This window comes from Nansenia antarctica (genome assembly GCF_963989245.1).
Source record: "Nansenia antarctica genome assembly, chromosome: 1".
NCBI lineage: Eukaryota > Metazoa > Chordata > Actinopteri > Argentiniformes > Microstomatidae > Nansenia > Nansenia antarctica.
Genome location: NC_137674.1, coordinates 31401265 through 31426139, shown reverse-complemented (window position 1 = coordinate 31426139; position 24875 = coordinate 31401265). Strand labels below are relative to the sequence as shown.

General features: G+C 42.4%; 4 protein-coding genes across 4 annotated transcripts in view; 3 read left to right on the top strand and 1 right to left on the bottom strand.

Moving 5' to 3' along the window:
* Positions 1 to 2083: 2083 nt before the first annotated feature.
* On the top strand, positions 2084 to 5845 carry LOC308159868 (5'-3' exonuclease PLD4-like; the record flags this gene model as incomplete). The annotated part of the gene is made up of 10 exons (XM_080533690.1): positions 2084 to 2134; positions 2245 to 2414; positions 2557 to 2761; positions 2883 to 3003; positions 3244 to 3371; positions 3749 to 3949; positions 4293 to 4432; positions 4606 to 4771; positions 5171 to 5267; positions 5640 to 5845. 10 exons carry the CDS (start codon positions 2084 to 2086, stop codon positions 5843 to 5845), a joined length of 1485 nt encoding a protein of 494 aa, XP_080389816.1.
* A 2119-nt stretch (positions 5846 to 7964) lies between these two features.
* LOC308159860 (5'-3' exonuclease PLD4-like) lies at positions 7965 to 17193 on the top strand (the record flags this gene model as incomplete). The annotated part of the gene is made up of 10 exons (XM_080533677.1): positions 7965 to 8015; positions 13401 to 13570; positions 13713 to 13917; positions 14039 to 14159; positions 14387 to 14514; positions 14889 to 15089; positions 15430 to 15569; positions 15743 to 15908; positions 16508 to 16604; positions 16988 to 17193. 10 exons carry the CDS (start codon positions 7965 to 7967, stop codon positions 17191 to 17193), a joined length of 1485 nt encoding a protein of 494 aa, XP_080389803.1.
* A 686-nt stretch (positions 17194 to 17879) lies between these two features.
* Positions 17880 to 21665, top strand: srp14 (signal recognition particle 14). Its single transcript, XM_080533753.1, has 5 exons — positions 17880 to 18000; positions 18817 to 18889; positions 19185 to 19297; positions 19478 to 19510; positions 20318 to 21665. Exons 1-5 carry the CDS (start codon positions 17977 to 17979, stop codon positions 20405 to 20407), a joined length of 333 nt encoding a protein of 110 aa, XP_080389879.1. The 5' UTR covers positions 17880 to 17976; the 3' UTR covers positions 20408 to 21665.
* A 201-nt stretch (positions 21666 to 21866) lies between these two features.
* Positions 21867 to 24875, bottom strand: part of xgb (x globin) — a gene marked incomplete at both ends in the record, with an annotated part of 13736 nt that continues 10727 nt past the window's right edge. Inside the window, one exon of the mRNA XM_080533713.1 lies at positions 21867 to 21989. Coding sequence (XP_080389839.1) covers positions 21867 to 21989 — 123 coding nt within the window. The remainder of the gene's footprint in view (positions 21990 to 24875) is intronic.

Here is a 24875-nt window from a genome sequence, read left to right as displayed (position 1 = left end):
GTTCTGCTAGTCCCATGCAGTGTCGGACACTAAACACGCTCTCCTCCTGAGAAGTGAAAGGCTGTCTGGAATGTATCCATGGTTGGGTAGGCAGGGGGCTTAGTGCTCGGTTTAATCACCTGGCAACAGCCGGCTGTCTGGAGTAGCTGCATATCTCAGCCCAGAGAGTTTTAAGCTTGAAGATTAAGTCGTACACACACACACACGCACACACACACAAACACACACACAGCACACATTCAGGACCTCTGCCAAGTTAGCTACATTTTTTGATTGTCATAAATCGTCGGTTTATTGTTCGCCATACGGACAGCGATGAGACTATCTTACTGCTGTAGTTTCTGTTCCCCCTTTGATCAAACATGATCCATAGATTTTGCCAAAGAGAACCGTCAATACGTGTCTAGCACAATGTTCCACAAATGCATGTACTGTACTGTCACCATCTACAGACTCCCCCAGTCTCAATATTGTAGTCCTTCATTCCATCAGTGAGCAAATCACACTTCATGTTCATGTGTTGTTGATGCCTCTCCGAGGGCGATTAGTTGCAGTGTCAAAGGTTTGTTTTCCTAATCAGAACGGTGACGACAACAATCGTACATTGTGTGCGATCACAAGAGTGAGCCTTGCTCGTTCTGTCTGTATATGTATGATATATCAAAGTCTATATGATCTAAATTGACCTCCATCTTCTATTTTGCACTAACGTAGTACCATTTGGGACCTTTCAACCATATATGCTGAGAACTGTCATTTTGTTTGCCCCTCTTTTGTTACAAAGAGGGTTGGCTTACGTACGGTAAGAGATTGTATAAATGATATGCTGTTGAGAAGGAGAGGAGTTCGTTTTTTTAAAAGAGCCAGTTCACCACAAGTGCTTTCAACTTCTCTGACCAATTGTATCTGGGGAACCCCCCCTGTGTGCTACAAGGCCTTTTGGGATGTGTGGTTTCATACTGCAAAGTGCAGTTCTTGTTTACAACGCTGAGCTCAAGCACATCTGTTTGTCAGACGTTAAATTGCTGCTGTATGGCTCAAAGTGCTGCTGCTAGTCCACGTTGCAATATATGTGTTCCCTACATCTCCACGCAAGCTTAAGCTGCAGTGAAACGCCCAAATTGTCAAATGTATCTTTGTTGGTCAAGTCCCGTGGGTAAATGAAATATGTATAGGCCTGTGTTTCACATCATTTGTCACCTATGGTGACACAAACCGTGATTTGGTTCTTTGGTTTGTTGGCTCTTGCACCCTAAACAGAGGGTGTACGATAATGTTCTTCCAGCATTTGTTATTAATGATGTTCTCAAGAATGAATGTCTTGGACTGTTTATACTTGTCACTTTGTGCATAATTTAGAGGAGATGTGATTCCATTTTTGTAATAAATTGATCAGTAATCTATTATCTTATGTGTTGGAGTCTTTATTTTTCGTTGATGTTTATTCAAATTCACTAGTTTGATATATCAAAGATTTACCACCAGCTACCAAACTTAGAGTAATGTTGTACAGGATAGAATCCTCTTGTTAAGGTTCCAGAATACTCACGCAGAAGCGCTCAAAAGGCGGTGAAGGCTGCGCTTAAAAAATTAAAAAAAAGAAGTCCAGTGTGCACATGGCCTTAGTGGACTGAATGAATTAGTGGCGGAGAGAATCTATTCAATGCATATAGAGGAAACACTGTTGTATTAGTAATGTGTGTCTGTGTCGGTCCTGACCGTATCAAAAAGAGAAATGAAAGCAAGAACAGGAACCATGTCCTTTTGTGTGATACTACTTAGTATCAAGTCAGTTTCACTCGAATTTTATAGAAGAGGAAAGAAGTCAATCGTAGAGGAGAGCAGTGCAAGAAGTCTACTTTACCCTGTTATTGTAAGTTGTTTTTGTTTACGTTAATGTAACTTTCAGAAAAGCACAAGCTTAGAACTTTAGGTAAACCCTTTTCACTGCATCTACATGCAACAGCATCCCACACTAGAGGCACATGTTATGATGTTGAGCAGTGAAATTAAATGTACATGTTGTCATCTGGCTGTCACCTGCCTGGATTTCAAAAGGAGTCAGAAGCGTCAGTTGGGGGAGATGTCCTCTCCATACAAGACGATGCATGACGGCTATGTTCCAAACCGATGGGTAGGAATACATGTGTCTTTATCAACATATTCATAAGAATAACGTTTTTTTCCACTACATTTTTTGTTTTTATTCTGGTTTATTTTCACTCTTTGTTTGTGTGTCCTCAGAGCTCAAAGAGGCTTGTGTCTATAGCGGTGTCAGTGGGCTGTTTGACTGTGTTGTGTGCACTGATCAGTGTTTCCGTATGGGAGAAATACACAGAAAAAGAACATCCTCAAAATGAAGAGATGCCTCAAGAAACGAGGACTGATGACAACAATGACTCTGACAACCCAAGGTGATAGGATGCTGTTACAGTACATTTCTGTTTATTTATTTATTTTTGGTTTTATCTTAGACACTGTTGCCTAAGAAACTGATGCCAATACCAAGAAATATAATTAGATTTGATCCAAGGCTTTGTTGTATTGTCCGCACAGGCCCCATTGTGGATCTTCTAGAATGACTGTTGTGGAGAGCATTCCCCTCTATATGAAATATGACGCCAATGCAACCTTTGGGACCCCCACGGACAAGGCCTGGAAAGATCTCCTCACCATGGCAACCAAACGAGTGGATGTGGCCTCTTTCTATTGGTCTCTGACCGGGGATGACATCAATATCAACTCCTCCACTGACTTATCTGTAAGTCCTAAAGAAAAAGCCTTGAAAATGTGTTTGATGAAGTTATACCTGCCAATGTTTTCTATTGCGCTTCATTTTCCTACTGCCTATTTTACCAAGTCTACTATTATATATACGACAGGGCAAGGACATATTGCAGCAAATTGGAGCTTTGCCCTCCAGAAATGTGTCTGTGAGAGTGATCTCCAGCATCCCCACTGTGTCAACAAACTCTACAGATCTAAAGTTTCTGACAAAGAAAGGTCTGGCAACAACCTGTCATTGACTTCCGCCATCTTGTCTTATATTGTTGTCCTTCTCTTATTCTTACAATCTCCAATATTTTTTATATTATATTCTATATGTCTTCTTATATTCACCCCCCCCCCCCCCCCCACACACACACACACACACACACACACACACACACGATTGTACTTGTATAACCTGAGTGACAAATAAACATTTTGTATCATGTATCTCCACTCATTGGTTTTCTGTAGGAGTCCAGGTAAGAGAGGTGGACTTTGGGCGTCTAACTAAGGGTGTACTCCACACCAAGTTCTGGATTGTGGACAGGAAACACATATACATTGGAAGTGCCAACATGGACTGGCGGGCCCTCACTCAGGTAAAGGCATATCGATAGATTCTGTTTTACTTTTAACTTTTAACTGCTAACTCCCCCCTGTCTTTATACCCCCCTGTGAACACGCCATATAGTGTATATAGGTATAGAAGTTCACACAATAGATACATTCTCAGATGCCTACCGATCACTTATCCCCCTATTTATATCCCCCCTGTTTATGTCTATGTCTCATTCTTGTTTTTTTTATTATCTTAGGACTGTGTTTGTTTGCTAGCACCTAGGGTTTGCATTTAAATTGTGTTGTACCTGTTACAATGACAATAAAGATCATTCATACATTCATACTTATACTTTTGAGAGAGATTACTACTAAGGCTTCAAACCACTGCACTTCCGTTTTTGCCTTGACCTCCCAGGTGAAGGAACTGGGGGTGGTTATCTACAACTGTTCCATTCTGGCAGAGGACCTCCAGAAGATCTTTGAGTCCTACTGGGTGATGGGACAGCCAGACAGCTCCATCCCAGAACCCTGGCCCTCAAAATATAACACTGCCATCAACCAAAAGCACCCCCTGCTGGTGAAGACTGATAATGTGTCGAGCAGAATCTACATCGCAGTGAGTCCGTCTTCTGCTTCGGTTTCGCTTCCCGTCTTCACTCTCAAAATCGCAAGTGTTTCTTATCATACTACAATAGGTAGAACAGAGAAGATGAGAGAAGAGGAAGCATTGAGTGAGCTGGGTGTCATCGGTGTAGCAGTGAAACTGGAGGTCATGGAGGTGTGTCATCTGTCCAAGGGGCAGCATATAGAGGAATGAATAGGAGGGGGCCAAGAACAGAACCTTGGGGAACTCCTCAGTTGACTGGAGCTGTGGTTGGCTTTGCGTTTGTTGATGTGGACGTGTTGTTGCCTTGGTGTGTCCCCTCTGAGACATGCCATGTCTGCCCTCTCCTCCCCAGGCCTCCCCTCCCTCCTTCTGCCCTGCCTCCAGGACTCTGGACCTGGATGCCATCCTCTCCGCGATTAAAGGGGCAAAGCACTACATTGATGTGGCGGTCATGGAGTATTTCCCCACATCACGCTTCAAACACCCTCGAAGGTGAGGCTTCTGTCCGTGTGAGGCACACTGAGTGTAGTCATTTTAACAAGCTTTACATGCAATCCAGCAGCTTAATGTGTACCAGTTATGTACATTGCTCTGGCCTCTATTACCCCTTGTTTTGTAAGATGATGTTGCCATGAATCTTTACCTCTTTAACTCTCATTCATTAGATACTGGCCAGACATTGATGACGCAATAAGGAGGGCTGCTTTTGAGCGCAATATCAACGTCCGCATGTTGATCAGCTGCGGACGGGATTCTGATCCATCCATGTTGCCCTTCCTTCAGTCTCTGGACTCGCTGTACTACCCCAGCCGACACATCAGCATCCAAGTGGTGAGATACGTTTTATTCACAGTGCATGTGGAGTCGCACACTTACCTATTAGCACACACCATGCATACGGACTACCTAAACCTTAAGAACACAGTCACTTTACTACTTAAACTATCTATTTTATTACTTGTTGTACTGCTAATTGTATCCTGTCTTATTTGTCACTTACAGTATGTCCTGTACTATTGACACTTTTTTAAATCTTGAATTATGCCTGTTGTCTTATTGTCTAGTGCTGCAATGTCAGGAACCGTAGCCTGGAGAATTTTACTCTCTTACACTTGTGTAATGTGATGTAACAATAAACTTGAAACTATTAGTGTTTGAATTTGAGATAAGAGTTGATCTGACCTAAAGTATTTAGATTCCTGTGCTATGTTCCTGTTTCCTCTCTTTCAGAAACTCTTCATTGTGCCAGTTGGGAACCAGTCTGAAATTCCCCACTGCAGAGTGAGCCATAATAAATTCATTGTGACTGATAAAGTGGCATACATTGGTAAGTGATGGATGCATACTGTCCAATGGTATTTGCATAACTGCATGGTTTGTCTGTCAAATACGATATCAATAGTACATGATACTTTGACATGAAAAGACTGTGTGTGTATACTGTGTGTCAGGCAGCCAGGTAATGAATAACGTAATCCCTTAATTGTGGGGGGGGGGGATAGATCAGCTTTGAAAAAAATATAATTGTAGTTCTATTTGATAGCATTGCTGCATCATTTATCATCCTTTTTTTCTCTCCTTGCCCCATCCTCCCCTATAAGGAAAATGTTTGTTATTATTATAATTATTATTCATAATTAGATTTTTTCATTGTTATTGTTAATGTATTTTTTAATCCCTCAACCTTATGCTCCCCCAGGAACTTCTAACTGGTCAGAAGACTACTTCAAGACCACAGCTGGAGTGGGGCTGATGGTTTCCCAGCATGCACCACCCTGGGCCTCGAAAACGCAGGCTCTGCAGGGGCAGCTCAGGGTGCTGTTTGACAGGGACTGGCACTCTGAGTTTGCTGTGCGCCTCGCTGACCTGGGCCACAACCCTGACTGTACCCTGACAGGAGGATAGGTGTGATACCCACCATAAATACACTCAGCTGTAGTGATATTGAATGTCCACAAAAATATAGCCTCTGAATCTTTGAGCGTGTTTTTGAGCAGTATTTCATAGTTGGACTTAAGCTTTCTGCTCGATGAGACAATTGAGCCATTTTTCATGATCAGTCTCATGGGCTGTATAATGCTGTAGTATACCTTTACTGTGGAATTTTGTAAAAATGCAAATAAAATAAAAAAAAGTTATTGTGCTAGCTAATTTTAGAATGCAGAAATGTTCATTCTGTATACATTAACTCAATAGGTTCCCATAAGTTCTGTGCTTTTTATACTGATTTGTATTGTTTTTAATTCATTTGAAATAAAAACTAAATGAGGTCTTTAGTTTGTGTTTCTTGCCTGAAAGGCCTTGGACAGTTTGGGGGCAAACATGTTGGGGGAGTCTTCCTCGTGAAAAAGATAACGATGATGGTCTTATTTAGTGAGGATCCTAGCTTTAAAAATACTAATTAATATACTGATGTATAAATGGTTCACTACTTGCTTACACCCTAAACAGAGGGTGTACGATATTTAATGTTCTTCCAGCATTTGTTATTATTGATGTTCTCAAGAATGAATGTCTTGGACTGTTTATACTTGTCACTTTGTGCATAATTTAGAGGAGATGTGATTCAATTTTTGTAATAAATTGATCAGTAATCTATTATCTTATGTGTTGGAGTCTTTATTTTTCGTTGATGTTTATTCAAATTCACTAGTTTGATATATCAAAGATTTACCACCAGCTACCAAACTTAGAGTAATGTTGTACAGGATAGAATCCTCTTGTTAAGGTTCCAGAATACTCGCGCAGAAGTGCTCAAAAGGCGGTGAAGGCTGCGCTTAAAAAAAAAGAAAAAAAAAAAAGAAGTCCAGTGTTCACATGGCCTTAGTGGACTGAATGAATTAGTGGCGGAGAGAATATATTCAATGCATATAGAGGAAACACTGTTGTATTAGTAATGTGTGTCTGTGTCGGTCCTGACCGTATCAAAAAGAGAAATGAAAGTGTTGTATATTTCTAACCTGTTGGCTACTAAAATGAAGAATAGTTATTGAGCAGGTTAAGACCATTTATTCAAAATACAAAAGTATACAGACATCAAAGCTGGATGCTGGTCTGGCAGAGAGAGAGAAAGAGAGGAGAGAGCGGGGGAGGGGGACAGAGAGGAGCTCCGTGGTCAGGCACAGAGAGAGAGAGAGGGCCTGAGAGGAGCGGCCTGAGAGAGAGAGAGAGCGAGAGAGAGAGAGAGAGAGAGAGAGAGAGAGAGAGAGAGAGAGAGAGCTGCTTGTTCAAGAGGTGAGAGAGAAGAGCCCAGGGCCAGAGCCCACACCCTTACTTATAAACAAAGTCAAAATGCAGTCACAGCCAGTGGTCCTATCAGGTCAGGGGGAGAGATAAGGAGCTGATCGATCGTTCCTCAACCTCTGTGTGTGTGTGTGTAAGTGTGTGCGCGTGCGTGTGCGTGCCTGTGTGTGTGTGTGTGTGTGTGTTTGACCATGTGGTCTGTCGTAAGACCCCCTTGTTTCAGAGAAAGGGAGCGGTCAGGCAAGTATTGCAAGTATTTACAAGAAAGTTGCCTTGGGACAAGGCGTCTGCCAAATGCCAACAATGTAAATGTAAATATTACAAAGCCTTATACAAATTCATGGTATGTGTGTGTTTCAAGTAATTTAAACTTAGTCAGGAGGGGTGAGACTCAAAGTATGTGTGTAGTCGCTACTGAAGATTATTTGTTGTATGATTCTAATCAACTGGGGACACGGTCCCACCCTAATTGTGTGTGTGTTTAAGTAGAAATACACGACAAAAGCAAGAACAGGAACCATGTCCTTTTGTGTGATACTACTTAGTATCAAGTCAGTTTCACTCGAATTTTATAGAAGAGGAAAGAAGTCAATCGTAGAGGAGAGCAGTGCAAGAAGTCTACTTTACCCTGTTATTGTAAGTTGTTTTTGTTTACGTTAATGTAACTTTCAGAAAAGAGGCACATGTTATGATGTTGAGCAGTGAAATTAAATGTACATGTTGTCATCTGGCTGTCACCTGCCTGGATTTCAAAAGGAGTCAGAAGCGTCAGTTGGGGGAGATGTCCTCTCCATACAAGACGATGCATGACGGCTATGTTCCAAACCGATGGGTAGTGTGAGAGAAAATTATTATATGTAATAAGCAGTGGCGTAGCGCAAAATCCCGGGGCCCCCCCGCAAGGTGGCGGCGGGGGCCCTTTCGCAACGGAGTAAAAAAAAATAAAAAAATAGAGGCCGATGCTTTATTGACGTTGCGAAATTTCGCAATATGCACTCTACATTCTAAATGCTTGACTTAGCAAAAGGTACAAACAAGTGAGAGCAATAGCCTATAACTAAAACCAAATGGTAGACCACATCAGTAGAATGTATTATAAGTAGAAAAGTACAAGCTTTATTTCTTTTAACAAAGTGTGGTGTGCACAGCAGCGCGATATCTGTAAACATACAATCTGTAGACTCTCTGCTAAGGGTTGCCAGATGGGATTGAGAATTTCCAACCTAACCAATCTAAAAACTTCTAAATCCACCAAAAACCAGCCCATCTGGCAACCCTGTCTCCGCTGCATCAGAGTCTACTTGTTGCGTAAAATTGGCCAGGGTTTGTCAAATCCTTTGTTGGACATCTCGTTTCTTAAGTCCTGGTATATTGTGGCATTTCTTTACTGTTTGCCATCTGGTCTAGGAATACCCAGGGAGACGCAGACAGCAGAAGTAGAATAGAATAGTAGAATACAAAAAGAAACAGCTATATATAGCCTAACCATGCTGAATTATGTACCTGTATGATGCACTGACAGTCTGTGACTGTGAACCTGGCCGGACCCTGCCCTTCTGCCTGAGTTTGAGTATGATGCTGCCCAAATAAATGTTATTGTTTAGTGCTGTACGCTGTCGTGGTATTATATTGTGTGAATTATCATCTGTATGTTGTTTTTCTTTCACTCGACTAACCGCCGAGATAATACTTGAGACATGTACTTCCGTAAACATGTTTTTTTATTTGATTTTTTTACAATATCGGACCGACAGTCCCACATATAGCGGCTATAATGTCCGAATAGAGAATCTACCACCACCTAAAGAATGCTTATTGTACTTGTATCCATGTTGAGAGTGAATGACACAGGGACAGACAATCAGGCAGCAAGGTGCACCGAAGCCGGGTCAGCCTGCGCCATAACACTGGCTTCCACAGTGGTGCTGCTAGCAACAGGTGCATCAACGACGTTTGTCCCTGACCCAGTGCTAATCGCATCCCTACCCGCGTCTCAGAAGCTGCATTGGGTAAAAGAAAATATGAAATTTTTCGAAGTTTCCCTGAATTTTGTTCCTTTTTATAGGAAAGTTCCTGTTTTTGCGCACCGCTGAGGTATTTTCGCTTGCTCATTTTCCTTGTGTCTCGCTGCCTACGTGTGACGTCAAAGTCATGTTGCTATTGGATACGGCTAACTATGTATATCTTTTTAAATATAGGCCTATATATTAAAATTAAGGTTGACACAATGAAGGGCCACTTATTTTCTTTGTTTTATATTTTCTAAAATAAAAAAATTAAAAAATTTAAAAAAAAGTTTGGATACAATGTTAGGGGGCCCCCTAGTGGCTGGGCCCCCCCCCGCGGTGCGTCGCTTGCGGGCCCGTCCGCTACGCCACTGGTAATAAGCTACATTTAAGAATCAAAAACATCATCTTGGGTTGAATGTCTGCAGCAGACTGTAGAAGATGATTTCCTGTTGTCACACACAACAGAACCAGTTTCTCTACTTGAAGCTTGACATGGGCTAAGACAATAGACACATTTACATGATTACAAAGACCTGATTGCCCTACCATCTAGAGCAGTTTATGACCTTTGTGTTGCCCCAGACCGAGTACTCTAAGACCAGACTGAACCAGTTGTGGCCATTGTGTTGCGTTTTCACCTTTGTCTCCATGAGAGAAAGTGGGGGCCGCTTCCCCCCTAGCCTTCATCATAATCATCTTCATCAAATGTACAGGTCCACACCCATTGCTCATGATTGGTCTAAACCTCACCTGAGGGCGGACCCCTTACCTGAAGGTACCTGTTTGTATAAATACTCAGATGAAATTAATGATCTTGACTTTTTGAGGAACTTTCACTGTCAAGACTTGTCTGACGTGCTTGTAAATTTCCTCCTTCTGCAGAAGATTATTAAATATCTTTTCTTATACATCTTGAAACGAAACAGGCTGCCATTATTGAATAATTTGCACTTACAGTTGGCGACGAGGAAACAAGGGGAGCGGCTGCGGAGGTATCCTGTTCTGTCCGTTCTCAGCCATTTCAGCTGACGAGCTGTTTTTGAGACGGAGCTCTCCCGTTTCACCTAGCAAGTGACGCGGTCAGGAGATCCCCTCTATTTTTTTGGATTGGCTGTGAGGGATGATGATGAGGGCCTTAGCACGCTGTCTACGTACTACACGAACAAGGGTAAGCCTGTCGATTTTCATTTGTATAGGGAACGGTATTTAATCGGAGAAAGATATCCGATTGGAGAGGTTTTTGTTTCCGGGTGCACTTTGTGATGCAAGGCTTGTGGCGTTTTTAGACGATTTACATGTTATCGTGGCTATAATTGCACGTGGCAAAATCATAAGACTACTCTTTTTGTGTATATGATATATATATATACGTGTATCTTTCTGATCATGGTTAACAACAGGTCCATGGCGTCTAAACGATCGTGAACAGTGGTTAACTAGTGCCATTTGATTGTGATAAGACTTTGCTGTTTTTTGGTTAACAATAGATCCAAATCAGCTGATATCTTGGTCAACAAAGGTCCAAGTTGGTTAACTAGAGGTCCAACATATAGTGCAGCAGATTAAATCAATATTTCATAAGAATCGTTCACTTGGTGATACAAGCACCAAATTTGGCACAAATGATGTCCAGGATGTACTTTCTAAGAAAAGTACGGTTTCCAGCTGAAAATCCAAGATGGCTGCCACTTTTCAAGATGGCCGCCTCATCAGATGCAAAATAACGTTTTTTGGAGTAGAACTTGAATGAACAGAAATGGGTTAATGGTCCAAACATCAAAATGAATGTATCCTTACTGGAACTCAATTGTGTCAATTAAATTCCAATATGGCCCACCAGTTTTCAAGATGGTGGCTATTACGTAACTCAAAATAAGCGTTTTTGGAAGCTGTCTGATCACAGATATTGCATTAAATTGAAGGGCAGCATTCATCACCATTAATTGAGATGATGTGGTCAACCATCTGTCGACATCACTGCTGTGAAACTCACCATGGGGTTCAGTCCACCATGCAGAGAAGAAGCGAGGTCTTGAATTTGAAGTGGGCATTACCTCACTCTTGCCCCTTCTTCGTGATGAGGCACATTCTGTTGCCACAGTGAGGCATTCCATGAACAAAGTCAGGGATGCTATTGCACACCTCAACCCAAACCAGGTTCCCGTGATAACTGCAGACCAGCCTATTTATGCTCTTGCCAAACAAGTCCAGTGGCACTGGCCTGACCTGTAGCCTATGGCGAGGACAAATTTGTTGTAATGTTTGGTGGACTCCACATAGAGATGGCTGCATTCAGATCACTGGGGACCCTGCTTCAGAGTAGTGGGTGGACAGGTGCTCTTGTGGAGGCTGGGGTAGCTTCTTCTGGAAAAGCTGACTCATTTCTTTCTGCCTCAAGTGTCACAAGAACACGCCTAATGCACCAAGTTACAGCATGTTGTCTCTACATGCTCCGAAAGGAAGCATATGAGTACCATTGTGCAGAGGAGAATGAAGGAGCCCTGAATTTCAGTGACTGGTGTGATAAACGCAGGGAGGAGAGCCCCCAGTTTCAATTCTGGGAGCTTGTGTTGTCAATGGAATTGGTGGTTTTCTCTTTGGTCAGATCTTTCAGAGAAGCTAACTTCAACTTGTATTGTCAAGCACTGTCTGCTCTAATTCCATTCTTCTTTGCAAACAACAATGTGAACTATGCTCGATGGCTCCCCATCCACCTCAGAGACATGGCGTCTTTGGAGCAAACTCATCCTCAGGTTTCCCTTGAATTTCAGCTTGGAAAGTTTGTGGTCCACAAGACTCACAGGGAGTTCTCAGGCTTACCCATTGACCAAGCTCACGAGCAGGCCAATGCAGTTGTTAAAGGTGATGGTGGTGCCATTGGCCTTACAGAGGATCCATCTTTACTGAGGCGGTGGATGGTGTCTGGACCAGAAGTTAGCCAGTTAGTCAACCAGTATGAGTTGGCATCTCAAGTCAAAGAAGCAAACAAAGATGTCAGGCATCATGAGCAGACCAGTCAGTCTCAGAAGTCCTTCACTGACAAGGTCCAAAAGTTGTTTGATGTGATGAAGGATCTGGGCAATCCTTTCCAGGAAGAGTCCAAAGATCTGCTCACATTGGACACAAAAACCATCGCACATCCCAGTGCTGCTGAGCTTGTAAGAACTCACTTTGAGAAAGGTCAAGCTGCCTTCAGAGACTTTTTCAATGGTCTGGGGGATGAGGGTTCCTTCTATAAGCCCATTAAAAAGAACAAAGCCGAGTAACCTCTGACCCTGAAGATGCAAGAATCAAGAAGGCGTTGGTCGTTTGGATTTATTTTTATTATTTTTTTTGTCTTATGTATGATGTACTGTGCTTAATTTTAAGCTTGGTTGTTAATTTTAGGATTTTGGGGTTGTGATGAATTTTTGTTATTCTTTCTCCAAAAATGTTTTGAACCATATTTTTCAAATTGTTCTTGTTTTAAGAGTTTACATCTTAAAAAAGTGTGGAATGTGAGAGAAAATTATTATATGTAATAAGCTACATTTAAGAATCAAAAACATCATCTTGGGTTGAATGTCTGCAGCAGACTGTAGAAGATGATTTCCTGTTGTCACACACAACAGAACCAGTTTCTCTACTTGAAGCTTGACATGGGCTAAGACAATAGACACATTTACATGATTACAAAGACCTGATTGCCCTACCATCTAGAGCAGTTTATGACCTTTGTGTTGCCCCAGACCGAGTACTCTAAGACCAGACTGAACCAGTTGTGGCCATTGTGTTGCGTTTTCACCTTTGTCTCCATGAGAGAAAGTGGGGGCCGCTTCCCCCCTAGCCTTCATCATAATCATCTTCATCAAATGTACAGGTCCACACCCATTGCTCATGATTGGTCTAAACCTCACCTGAGGGCGGACCCCTTACCTGAAGGTACCTGTTTGTATAAATACTCAGATGAAATGAATGATCTTGACTTTTTGAGGAACTTTCACTGTCAAGACTTGTCTGACGTGCTTGTAAATTTCCTCCTTCTGCAGAAGATTATTAAATATCTTTTCTTATACATCTTGAAACGAAACAGGCTGCCATTATTGAATAATTTGCACTTACAGTAGGAATACATGTGTCTTTATCAACATATTCATAAGAATAACATTTCCACTACATTTTTTGTTTTTATTCTGGCTTATTTTCACTCTTTGTTTGTGTGTCCTCAGAGCTCAAAGAGGCGTGTGTCTATAGCGGTGTCAGTGGGCTGTTTGACTGTGTTGTGTGCACTGATCAGTGTTTCCGTATGGGAGAAATACACAGAAAAAGAACATCCTCAAAATGAAGAGATGCCTCAAGAAACGAGGACTGATGACAACAATGACTCTGACAACCCAAGGTGATAGGATGCTGTTACAGTACATTTCTGTTTATTTATTTATTTTTGGTTTTATCTTAGACACTGTTGCCTAAGAAACTGATGCCAATACCAAGAAATATAATTAGATTTGATCCAAGGCTTTGTTGTATTGTCCGCACAGGCCCCATTGTGGATCTTCTAGAATTACTGTTGTGGAGAGCATTCCCCTCTATATGAAATATGACGCCAATGCAACCTTTGGGACCCCCACGGACAAGGCCTGGAAAGATCTCCTCACCATGGCAACCAAACGAGTGGATGTGGCCTCTTTCTATTGGTCTCTGACCGGGGATGACATCAATATCAACTCCTCCACTGACTTATCTGTAAGTCCTAAAGAAAAAGCCTTGAAAATGTGTTTGATGAAGTTTTACCTGCCAATGTTTTCTATTGCGCTTCATTTTCCTACTGCCTATTTTACTAAGTCTACTATTATATATACGACAGGGCAAGGACATATTGCAGCAAATTGGAGCTTTGCCCTCCAGAAATGTGTCTGTGAGAGTGATCTCCAGCATCCCCACTCTGTCAACAAACTCTACAGATCTAAAGTTTCTGACAAAGAAAGGTCTGGCAACAACCTGTCATTGACTTCCGCCATCTTGTCTTATATTGTTGTCCTTCTCTTATTCTTACAATCTCCAATATTTTTTATATTATATTCTATATGTCTTCTTATATTCACGCCCCCCCCCCCCCCCCCCCCCCCCACACACACACACAATTGTACCTGTATAACCTGAGTGACAAATAAACATTTTGTATCATGTATCTCCACTCATTGGTTTTCTGTAGGAGTCCAGGTAAGAGAGGTGGACTTTGGGCGTCTAACTAAGGGTGTACTCCACACCAAGTTCTGGATTGTGGACAGGAAACACATATACATTGGAAGTGCCAACATGGACTGGCGGGCCCTCACTCAGGTAAAGGCATATCGATAGATTCTGTTTTACTTTTAACTTTTAACTGCTAACTCCCCCCTGTCTTTATACCCCCCTGTGAACACGCCATATAGTGTATATAGGTATAGAAGTTCACACAATAGATACATTCTCCGATGCCTACCGATCACTTATCCCCCTATTTATATCCCCCCTGTTTATGTCTATTTATGTCTCATTCTTGTTTTTTTATTATCTTAGGACTGTGTTTGTTTGCTAGCACATAGGGTTTGCATTTAAATTGTGTTGTACCTGTTACAATGACAATAAAGATCATTCATTCATTCATACTTGTACTTTTGAGAGAGATTAAGGCTTCAAACCACTGCACTTCCGTTTTTGCCTTGACCTCCCAGGTGAAGGAACTGGGGGTGGTTATCTACAACTGTTCCATTCTGGCAGAGGACCTCCAGAAGATCTTTGAGTCCTACTGGGTGATGGGACAGCCAGACAGCTCCATCCCAGAACCCTGGCCCTCAAAATATAACACTGCCATCAACCAAAAGCACCCCCTGCTGGTGAAGACTGATAATGTGTCGAGCAGAATCTACATCGCAGTGAGTCCGTCTTCTGCTTCGGTTTCGCTTCCCGTCTTCACTCTCAAAATCGCAAGTGTTTCTTATCATACTACAATAGGTAGAACACAGAACATGAGAGAAGAGGAAGCATTGAGTGAGCTGGGTGTCATCGGTGTAGCAGTGAAACTGGAGGTCATGGAGGTGTGTCATCTGTCCAAGGGGCAGCATATAGGATGAATAGGAGGGGGCCAAGAACAGAACCTTGGGGAACTCCTCAGTTGACTGGAGCTGTGGTTGGCTTTGCGTTTGTTGATGTGGACGTGTTGTTGCCTTGGTGTGTCCCCTCTGAGACATGCCTTGTCTGCCCTCTCCTCCCCAGGCCTCCCCTCCCTCCTTCTGCCCTGCCTCCAGGACTCTGGACCTGGATGCCATCCTCTCCGCGATTAAAGGGGCAAAGCACTACATTGATGTGGAGGTCATGGAGTATTTCCCCACATCACGCTTCGAACACCCTCGAAGGTGAGGCTTCTGTCTGTGTGAGGCACACCGAGTGTAGTCATTTTAACAAGCTTTACATGCAATCCAGCAGCTTAATGTGTACCAGTTATGTACATTGCTCTGGCCTCTATTACCCCTTGTTTTGTAAGATGATGTTGCCATGAATCTTTACCTCTTTAACTCTCATTCATTAGATACTGGCCAGCCATTGATGACGCAATAAGGAGGGCTGCTTTTGAGCGCAATATCAACGTCCGCATGTTGATCAGCTGCGGACGGGAGTCTGATCCATCCATGTTGCCCTTCCTTCAGTCTCTGGACTCGCTGTACTACCCCAGCCGACACATCAGCATCCAAGTGGTGAGATACGCTTTATTCACAGTGCATGTGGAGTCGCACACTTACCTATTAGGTCTAGTAGTGGATAGTGAGTTGGACTTGTGATCGGAAGGTTGTGAGTTCAAATCCCGCCTGAAACCACACCACTACTAGTGTGCCCTTGAGTAAGGTACTTAGCCCTCAGTTACTCCAGGGGGAATGTCCCTGTAATTCGTAATTGTAAATCGCTTTGGATTAAATGTGTCTGCTAAATGGCAAAATTATTTAATTATTATATTAGCACACACCATGCATACGGACTACCTAAACCTTAAGAACACAGTCACTACTACTTAAACGATCTATTTTATTACTTGTTGTACTGCTAATTGTATCCTGTCTTATTTGTCACTTATGTCCTGTACTATTGACACTTTTTTAAATCTTGAATTATGCCTGTTGTCTTATTGTCTAGTGCTGCAATGTCAGGAACCGTAGCCTGGAGAATTTTACTCTCTTACACTTGTGTAATGTGATGTAACAATAAACTTGAAACTATTAGTGTTTGAATTTGAGATAAGAGTTGATCTGACCTAAAGTATTTAGATTCCTGTGCTATGTTCCTGTTTCCTCTCTTTCAGAAACTCTTCATTGTGCCAGTTGGGAACCAGTCTGAAATTCCCCACTGCAGAGGGAGCCATAATAAATTCATTGTGACTGATAAAGTGGCATACATTGGTAAGTGAGTACAAATACTGTCCAAAGGTATTTGCATAACTGCATGGTTTGTCTGTGAAATACGATATCAATAGTACATGATACTTTGACATGAAAAGACTGTGTGTGTATACTGTGTGTCAGGCAGCCAGGTAATGAATAACGTAATCCCTTAATTGTGTGTGTGTGGGGGGGGGGGGGATAGATCAGCTTTGAAAAAAATATAATTGTAGTTCTATTTGATAGCATTGCTGCATCATTTATCATCCTTTTTTTCTCTCCTTGCCCCACCCTCCCCTATAAGGAAAATGTTTGTTATTATTATAATTATTATTCATAATTCGATTTTTTTTCATTGTTATTGTTAATGTATTTTTAAATCCCTCAACCTTATGCTCCCCCAGGAAATTCTAACTGGTCAGAAGACTACTTCAAGACCACAGCTGGAGTGGGGCTGATGGTTTCCCAGCATGCACCACCCTGGGCCTGGAAAACGCAGGCTCTGCAGGGGCAGCTCAGGGTGCTGTTTGACAGGGACTGGCACTCTGAGTTTGCTGTGCGCCTCGCTGACCTGGGCCACAACCCTGACTGTACCCTGACAGGAGGATAGGTGTGATACCCACCATAAATACACTCAGCTGTAGTGATATTGAATGTCCACAAAAATATAGCCTCTGAATCTTTGAGCGTGTTTTTGAGCAGTATTTCATAGTTGGACTTAAGCTTTCTGCTCGATGAGACAATTGAGCCATTTTTCATGATCAGTCTCATGGGCTGTATAATGCTGTAGTATACCTTTACTGTGGAATTTTGTAAAAATAAAAAATAAAATTTAAATAAAGTTATTGTGCTAGCCAATTTTACAATGCAAAAATGTTCATTCTGTAAACATTAACTCAATAGGTTCCCATAAGTTCTGTGCTTTTTATACTGATTTGTATTGTTTTTAATTCATTTGAAATAAAAACTAAATGAGGTCTTTAGTTTGTGTTTCTTGCCTGAAAGGCCTTGGACAGTTTGGGGCAAACATGTTGGGGGAGTCTTCCTCGTGAAAAAGATAACGATGATGGTCTTATTTAGTGAGGATCCTAGCTTTAAAAACACGAATTAATATACTGATGTATAAATGGTTCACTACTTGCTTACACAAATGTACTTAAAGGCGTCTGCTAAAATGTCTAAAATGTCAAATGTACAGTAAATGTAACCCAGGACTGGTGAGTGTTCGGATGTGTCCAGTAGATGGCAGTATGTACACATTGGAAGGGTTCTACGTCATGACGAGTGCAAAGGTCCCAGGGGCGGAGGGTCAGGTTGTAGTACGTGTGCTTCTGCCTCCCCAGCTAGCCGTCACACTGGTGGTCCAGTCGACTGAATTAACCTGAGAATCACCATGGTATTACTGGAAAACGACTCGGTAAGATTCAATGCACCATCGGGCAATTTAGTCTAACGTACATAGCGGCGAAATCCGTCATGTGTGGTTTAGTTGTGTGGTTGTAAGTGTTGAGATCTCTGCCTGCTGCTAACACGTTAGCATAGCTAGCCGCGTCACCGAGCTAGACAGAATCATTCATTCATAGACAGATCGCTGCTTACTTGCCTGTAAAGCTGTTGTCTCTTAGATCAATTATGACAAACATAAAGGGACTATATGATGGCTTTGTTTTGAAGAATTCACTATTGAATCCTCCAGAGTTAGCTAGCTCGTTGACTAGCCTCGCTGTGGTGTTGGCAGTGTGTTTCTTGCTTGGTTGCTTTTCTCCATCTGGTGTTGAGCCTTTGACCGTCGACCCATCTGACTTGCTGTCGTCTACATCGAGCCTGAAGCTTGTCAGCTATTTTCCTCACCACTCTGTCAACCTCATTCACAATCAACCCTCATCTTTATTGATCCCAGAGGGGAAATGCAGGTGTTACAACCAGTACCTACCTATCTGTCTATGGACCTATTCCTGAGACACTTGTGTTAGGTTAGATCTGATGGGGTTTGACAGGATGGCTATGATATGGATGGGTGACATGTTAACCTTTTTGCATAGAGAGGGCAATGTGATGGCATTGCCCTGTTTAACTACAGTAGCCAATAGCCATCTCATTCGTTCAGATCTACTAGGCTGGTGTCTTGGGGAGTGGGGACTGGGCTGGGGGTTGTTATTGGTGCTATTGTCTTTTTAACCTATCTTTGATCAACTTCATCTTGCTTTTTGTCTCCTCCTCGTGTCTCCTCCAGTTTTTGACAGAGCTCACGCGACTGTTCCAGAAATGCAGGAGCTCAGGCAGTGTCGTCATCACATTAAAGAAATGTAAGTTCAGTTGCCTTGTAAACTTTAACTCCTTCCACGTCATCTCCTTGAATTTCACCATGAAACAACTCAATTCATGCATTTACATTTTTACCATTTAGCAGATGCTTTTATCCAAAGTGGCTTACAATTAGAGATTGCAGGGACAGTCTCTCTGGAGTAAGTTAAGGCTAAGTGCCTTACTCAAGAGCACACTAGTGGTGGTGTTCATTCATTCATTCATGCATGAATGCTATTACACACGTCCCTGCAACAGCTTCAGAACAGGGTTTTGACAGGTTGTTATTACCCACAGATGATGGAAGGACCAAACCAGTCCCTAGGAAAGGCAACCCAGACACGTTTGAGCCGGCAGACAACAAGTGTATCATCAGAGCGTCTGAAGGAAAGAAAAAAATCAGCACAGTGGTAAGTCAAACTTCGTTGAGATGCTGATTTGATTCTCCTTGTTGGGATGTTGTGTGGTTTGGTTGGTCAGTGAAACCAGTCCTGACACTGCACTACACTTTACTTACTACCTCTGCTCCTACACTAGTTCTCTATAATTCTGTATATTGTTATTTTACGGACTTCTCTTTACATTTCCAGGTCAGCACCAAAGAAGTAATCAAGTTCCAGATGGTAAGTACTCATAATATGTGTGTTAGTACTCCCATCAGTCCCAAATGTATGTGCACAAGCACTGAAAACGTGAGTTTTTCATAATAGTACTAACACACAAACTGTGAAATAAAATAACCTAGTAATTGTTTTGTGGGCTGCCGATTTCTGAAAACATGCAGATTTGCCGCCCCATACTACGTAAAGCGGGGTCTCATTACAATTATACCACTCCCCATCAGAGCATCTCCGTCCAATGTTTTTTTTTGTTTGTTTGTTTGTTTGTTTTTCTTCTTTCAACAAGCAACTATGTTCAAAGTTATCAATCTGTCTCTCCAGTTGCGGTCATATAATCTCACATTGTATTACGAACACTGAGACTCACTAGGTAAATGTCGCTTTTTACACCCGGGCCTTGTACTGTATTTACAAGATAATGTCAAAACACACGCTCGAAGTAAAATGTTGTGTGGTGACTTTCTTCAATAATTGAATGAATAAATTATTATTATAGTTTTTACTGTAGTTGTTTTCCAGTGTTGGGTGTGGGGAGTGCCAGCTCGTTTGCATTTAAAGCGCCAGGCACAGAAACAGCCCGTTGAGAACAGCACTGAAACAGAGGGGTATAGAGGCATGCTAGAATGATTAAAATCTAACAGATATTTTCAGCAAAAAACGTACATGTTTTGGGGACCCCAGACACCGATATTAACTTGTTGAGAAAGAGTATAATATGTGACCTTTAATTTCCAGGCAGACACGGTTAACAAATGTGATGTTTTCTGTCAAACCCAGCCCTAAAAGTCTGCCCTCTTCTCATTGGTCCAGGCATACTCCAACCTCTTGAGAGCACACATGGACGGTCTGAAGAAGAAAGACAAGAAAAGCAAAAGCAAGAAAACCAAAGCCACCCAATGAGCAACAGACTCTTACATACCATACTGGGGAGCCCAGACCTCCAATGGGATGCTACTACCACCCATAACCCTCCCCCTGACCGCCCCCCCCATCCTCCTCCAAGCCTCTGGCTAAGGCCCTCTGTTGTCCACCTGGTGACTGCTTGATATCATGCCGTTGTCTGCATGGTCATGTCTTATCCCTGGTCATGTAATGCCACCAGTCAAGGGGGAGGAAGGGACCCTGAGGACGTTTGATACTGGAGAGGCAGAGGCTACTACATGTGAGCGTTCACCAACACCCCCATATACCAACATCTCTGGTCTGGATCCAAGTTACAGAGAACTGCATCGCTAATGGAGTCGCCCAAAGGAGGCAGCACACTGAGAAAAACTGCCTTTCGAAATGTTTAGATATTAAGTTCTTGTCCGTGTCACTATTTATGTCTTAGAAAGATCCCCAGAGTTTTATTTGCATGTCCCAATTTGACAGTGATGAATTTTTCAATTGGACCACATCTTTACCTAGCTATGAATGGATGCTCAACTATATACTAACTGAGTGAAGCGGCCACAGTTGGATGGAGGCTGTATGCTTTTTGCTGCCATACAAAAAGTATTTCAAATGATATGGTTTCATAGTGGACCCATCTGTCTGTTCATAATGGAATTGTTCCTAATCGGATCAATTTGTTCTTAATCAATGATGGTGTATACGTTCTGAGCAAAGCAAGGGGTAGAAATGATTGGAATGGTGCTCGTTAAGCATCCATGGTATTTGACAATGTACTGTAATGCAACTTTACTTCTATGATTTATTATCAATTTGAATGGAGGCAGCTGAAACTCAGAAGCCTATGAATTTGTGGGATAGACACCTCATTTAAGGGATAATCGGTGGAAATAATTGTTTTTTAAACTTAGGCCTAATTAATTAGTAGTGTATTTACTGACTGCAAGACATATTTCATTTATGGATTCAGAGACAACCTTTTAGGTAATAATTTCTGTTTTTAATCAACACTTTTCCTTACTAGGATTTAACCTAACTATATGAGTTGTCTGTATGTTTTTTGAGTATGCGACAGATACAGATACAGCTTTTGACATCATACATCTGTTATTCATTGTGTTGCCTCAGTGCATCAGAATGTCATTGATGGGGAACACAACTGATGTTGCTGTAAAATCGCTAAATAAAGTGCTTTGTTAGAATTAACACAAATCTGACTGCAGTCGTGTTGACACATGGATTGAAATGATGCCTACAAATAAAAGTGACCCCCAAACAAGGAATCGAGCGGTTTGATTTGACACGGTTTGCTTGACATCATCACTGTATGCTTGTTAACATGAGGAATGTAGAAAATGAAGTACAGTAATAAATACACTATATACACAGCTAAGCCACGTGTGCCACATTTCTGTGCTATGCCTGTCAGTTGCCATAGTCTCTGAGGTGGGGGAAGGCCAGAGGGGCCTCATAGGGCCGTGTTCTTCTTGTCTGGCCTCTCCTTGGGAGACGCCGCCACCTGCTGGCGCTTGTTCTTGTCTTCCTCCTGGTAGCCTTGCTTCATGAGTCTGGTCAGGTACAGGAACAGCGTCTGGCTCAGAAACACAACACACAGGACAGGATCAGGGCACATCATGCGCAGTACATTTTTGAATGGATCTAATACACTCACTGAAACACTTTATTAGCAACACCTGTACATCTTCTCATTCATTCAGGTCTTATAATGGTGTGGGGATACAGGCACAGTACATTTTCAATGGATCTTATACGCTCACCGGACACTTTATTAGCAACACCTGTAAACCTTCTCATTCATTCAGGTGGTGTAATGGTGTCGGGACATATGCACAGTACATTTTCAATGGATCTTACATGTTACACTGAAGGCCTGAGCAGCACATTACTACAGTAGAGGAATATCAGTCAGTTCTTCATCAATCCACTAGAGGGCACTATGAGAGAATAAACCGATTTTAGGTTTCTCATAAAAGGTCACATTCTGAATAAAGCTTATATATAGGCCTATTTGTTCTGCGGATAATAGTCTAACAATATCACTGTAGAATTACACTTTGGTACAGTTGTAGAGACACATCTGTGGAAGTCTAATTAGAAATGTCCCCTTAAATTAATATTCCATTGGATAGGCACAGGCTTGCATTTTATGAATATCTTTCAGCAGAGATACCACACATGAAGGGAATGAAATTCATGAGAAACATGAGTGCTCTTGACGTGACATGGTGTGACAGAGCTATGCTTTTATTTCTGGTACATTGAGTACATTCCCATGTCAGTCATCTCCCTCTAGTGCACTGGTGACCATTACCGCCTTGTCATGAGTCAGGACACTTACTGTAGGTTGGTTTAATCATTAATTAATGGAAATGGAAATACATTAGGTTACATTAAAGAGCGACTGGGCGGGTGGAGGCAGTGGTGGTGGCTGGGACGACCAGTAAGTATTACTCTCATAGCCAGTGGCGTCACGCTGTTTAACCATAGTGGCATGTTACACAACACTGCTGCTTTTAAGCCATGTCCCTGAACATGTGATGGATGTTTTGCATACATGTGAATCAGTTATATGTCACCTAAGGGGCTGTCACTGGCAGACAGCAGCTGTGCTATTCCACTTAAAGTGTCTCCTGCAGCAGCGATTCTACATTAGGGGCAGGTGGGGCAACGTCCCACCAGGTGGCGCTGTGGTGTAAGATGCAAGTTTCATTGTTACTTCACAAGTGTAAGAAAGTCTCATTCGGTCAGGCTTCGGTTCCTGACATTGCAGCACAAGACAATAAGGCAATAGGCATAAGTCAAGATTTTTTAAAAAGTGACAATAGTACAAGACATAGGTGACAAATAAGACAGGTTACAATTAGCAGTACAAATAGTAAATAAAATAAATAGTTCAAGTAGAATGTCACGAGTATTGCACCCAGTGGCAGTGGGTAGGAGAGGTAGTATTAGTACAGCGGCTAAGCTCTCATATTATGAGGAATTGTGCACTTTTTGAAGAAAGCATGACATTTCTACCATAGTTAGTACATACCATAAGGTTTATTTTCAGATGTGGAGGGAAGTCAGATTTGACCCCAGACCAGAGGCCCGGGAGAGGTCAAATTCAAGATGGCCGCCAGTCCACCGTGTCTAATGTTGAAACACGCTTAATTTTGGAACCAAACAGAGTAGAAAAACACTTAAGGTGTCATTTCCAACTAAGTTAGTGATGCCCATTCATTTGGTGATACTTTTGAGATTGCCAGAATTCAAGAAATGCAATCTGAAAATAAACCTTATGGTATGTACTAACTATGGTAGAAATGTTATGCTTTCTTCAAAAAGTGCACAATTATTGTGCTAAGCCGCTCCACTATATTGAGAAAAGTGATTGTGAGCTTAATAGGCTAGTAGGAGAAATCGGTTCCCATGTACCCAAATGACATTATTTCGTAACCTGTTTTTTTAAGACCCTAATGGTGTCTAGTTCAGATTTATTCATGTTGCCAAGGTCAACTAATGTCCCATGGCGGCATCATGATCCAGAATACAAAGCCTGGTGCCATAAGCAGTCAGGACCGAACACTACCTACATATGACAGGACCAGGGACCGACGTCTGAAGCTGGACACACACGAGACCATCCCTCTGCTACACAATGGCATCAGAGTGGGGTGCATACATACACACAGTATGAGGTGGTGCAGGAGCTCCTGAGGCAGTCTGAGGAGGCTACAGCTGAGGTCGGTCAGAAGTACACGATCAACACCTTTGATCTGGGTGTGTGCATGAAGGCTCTACCACTTGTCTGGAAGTTCCCGGAGAACTATAAGCACCACATAGTCCTCCCAGGGCAGTTCCACACTGTCTGTCATGGACCACGGGCGGCTCGTTTTCATGCTTCTCTTCTCTGTGAAGACCAATAACCTGCTACACTTCCCCTTGGATGACAAGACAGATGAAGTACCCTACCCCAAGGATGCCATCTTCATCCAAGATGGGAACGCACTCTTTCATGCCCTCACAAACCTGCCCCATACATTTGGAGCAATCTGCCTGCAGGTCCTGGACCACATGGTGGCCAAGAAGCACTTCATCTTCTCCACTGACTCCTACCAGCCTGACTCCATCAAGGTGCAGGAGAGGCTGAGGCGTGGCTTCTCTGAGAAGTTCATAGTGCAGGGTACAGCCACCAGGAAACCCCAGGACTTTAAGCTCTTTCTGGGGAATGAGGAGAAGAAGCGTCAGTTCTGCCAGTTGATGCTCAAAGTCTGGGGGAGTAAGGAGGCAGCATCCCGGCTGGCGAGGTGTGAGACAGCTACTGTCATCGTGGAGGGAACAGCTCATCAACTAAAATCATCAGATGGAGAAGTAAGTTGATTGATCCATACCTAGGAAACTTGCTGGGAAACTAGGAGATCTTTTGTTTGCCAAGAATATAAGCTACAGTACCATGCATTGGGGTGTTTTGTGC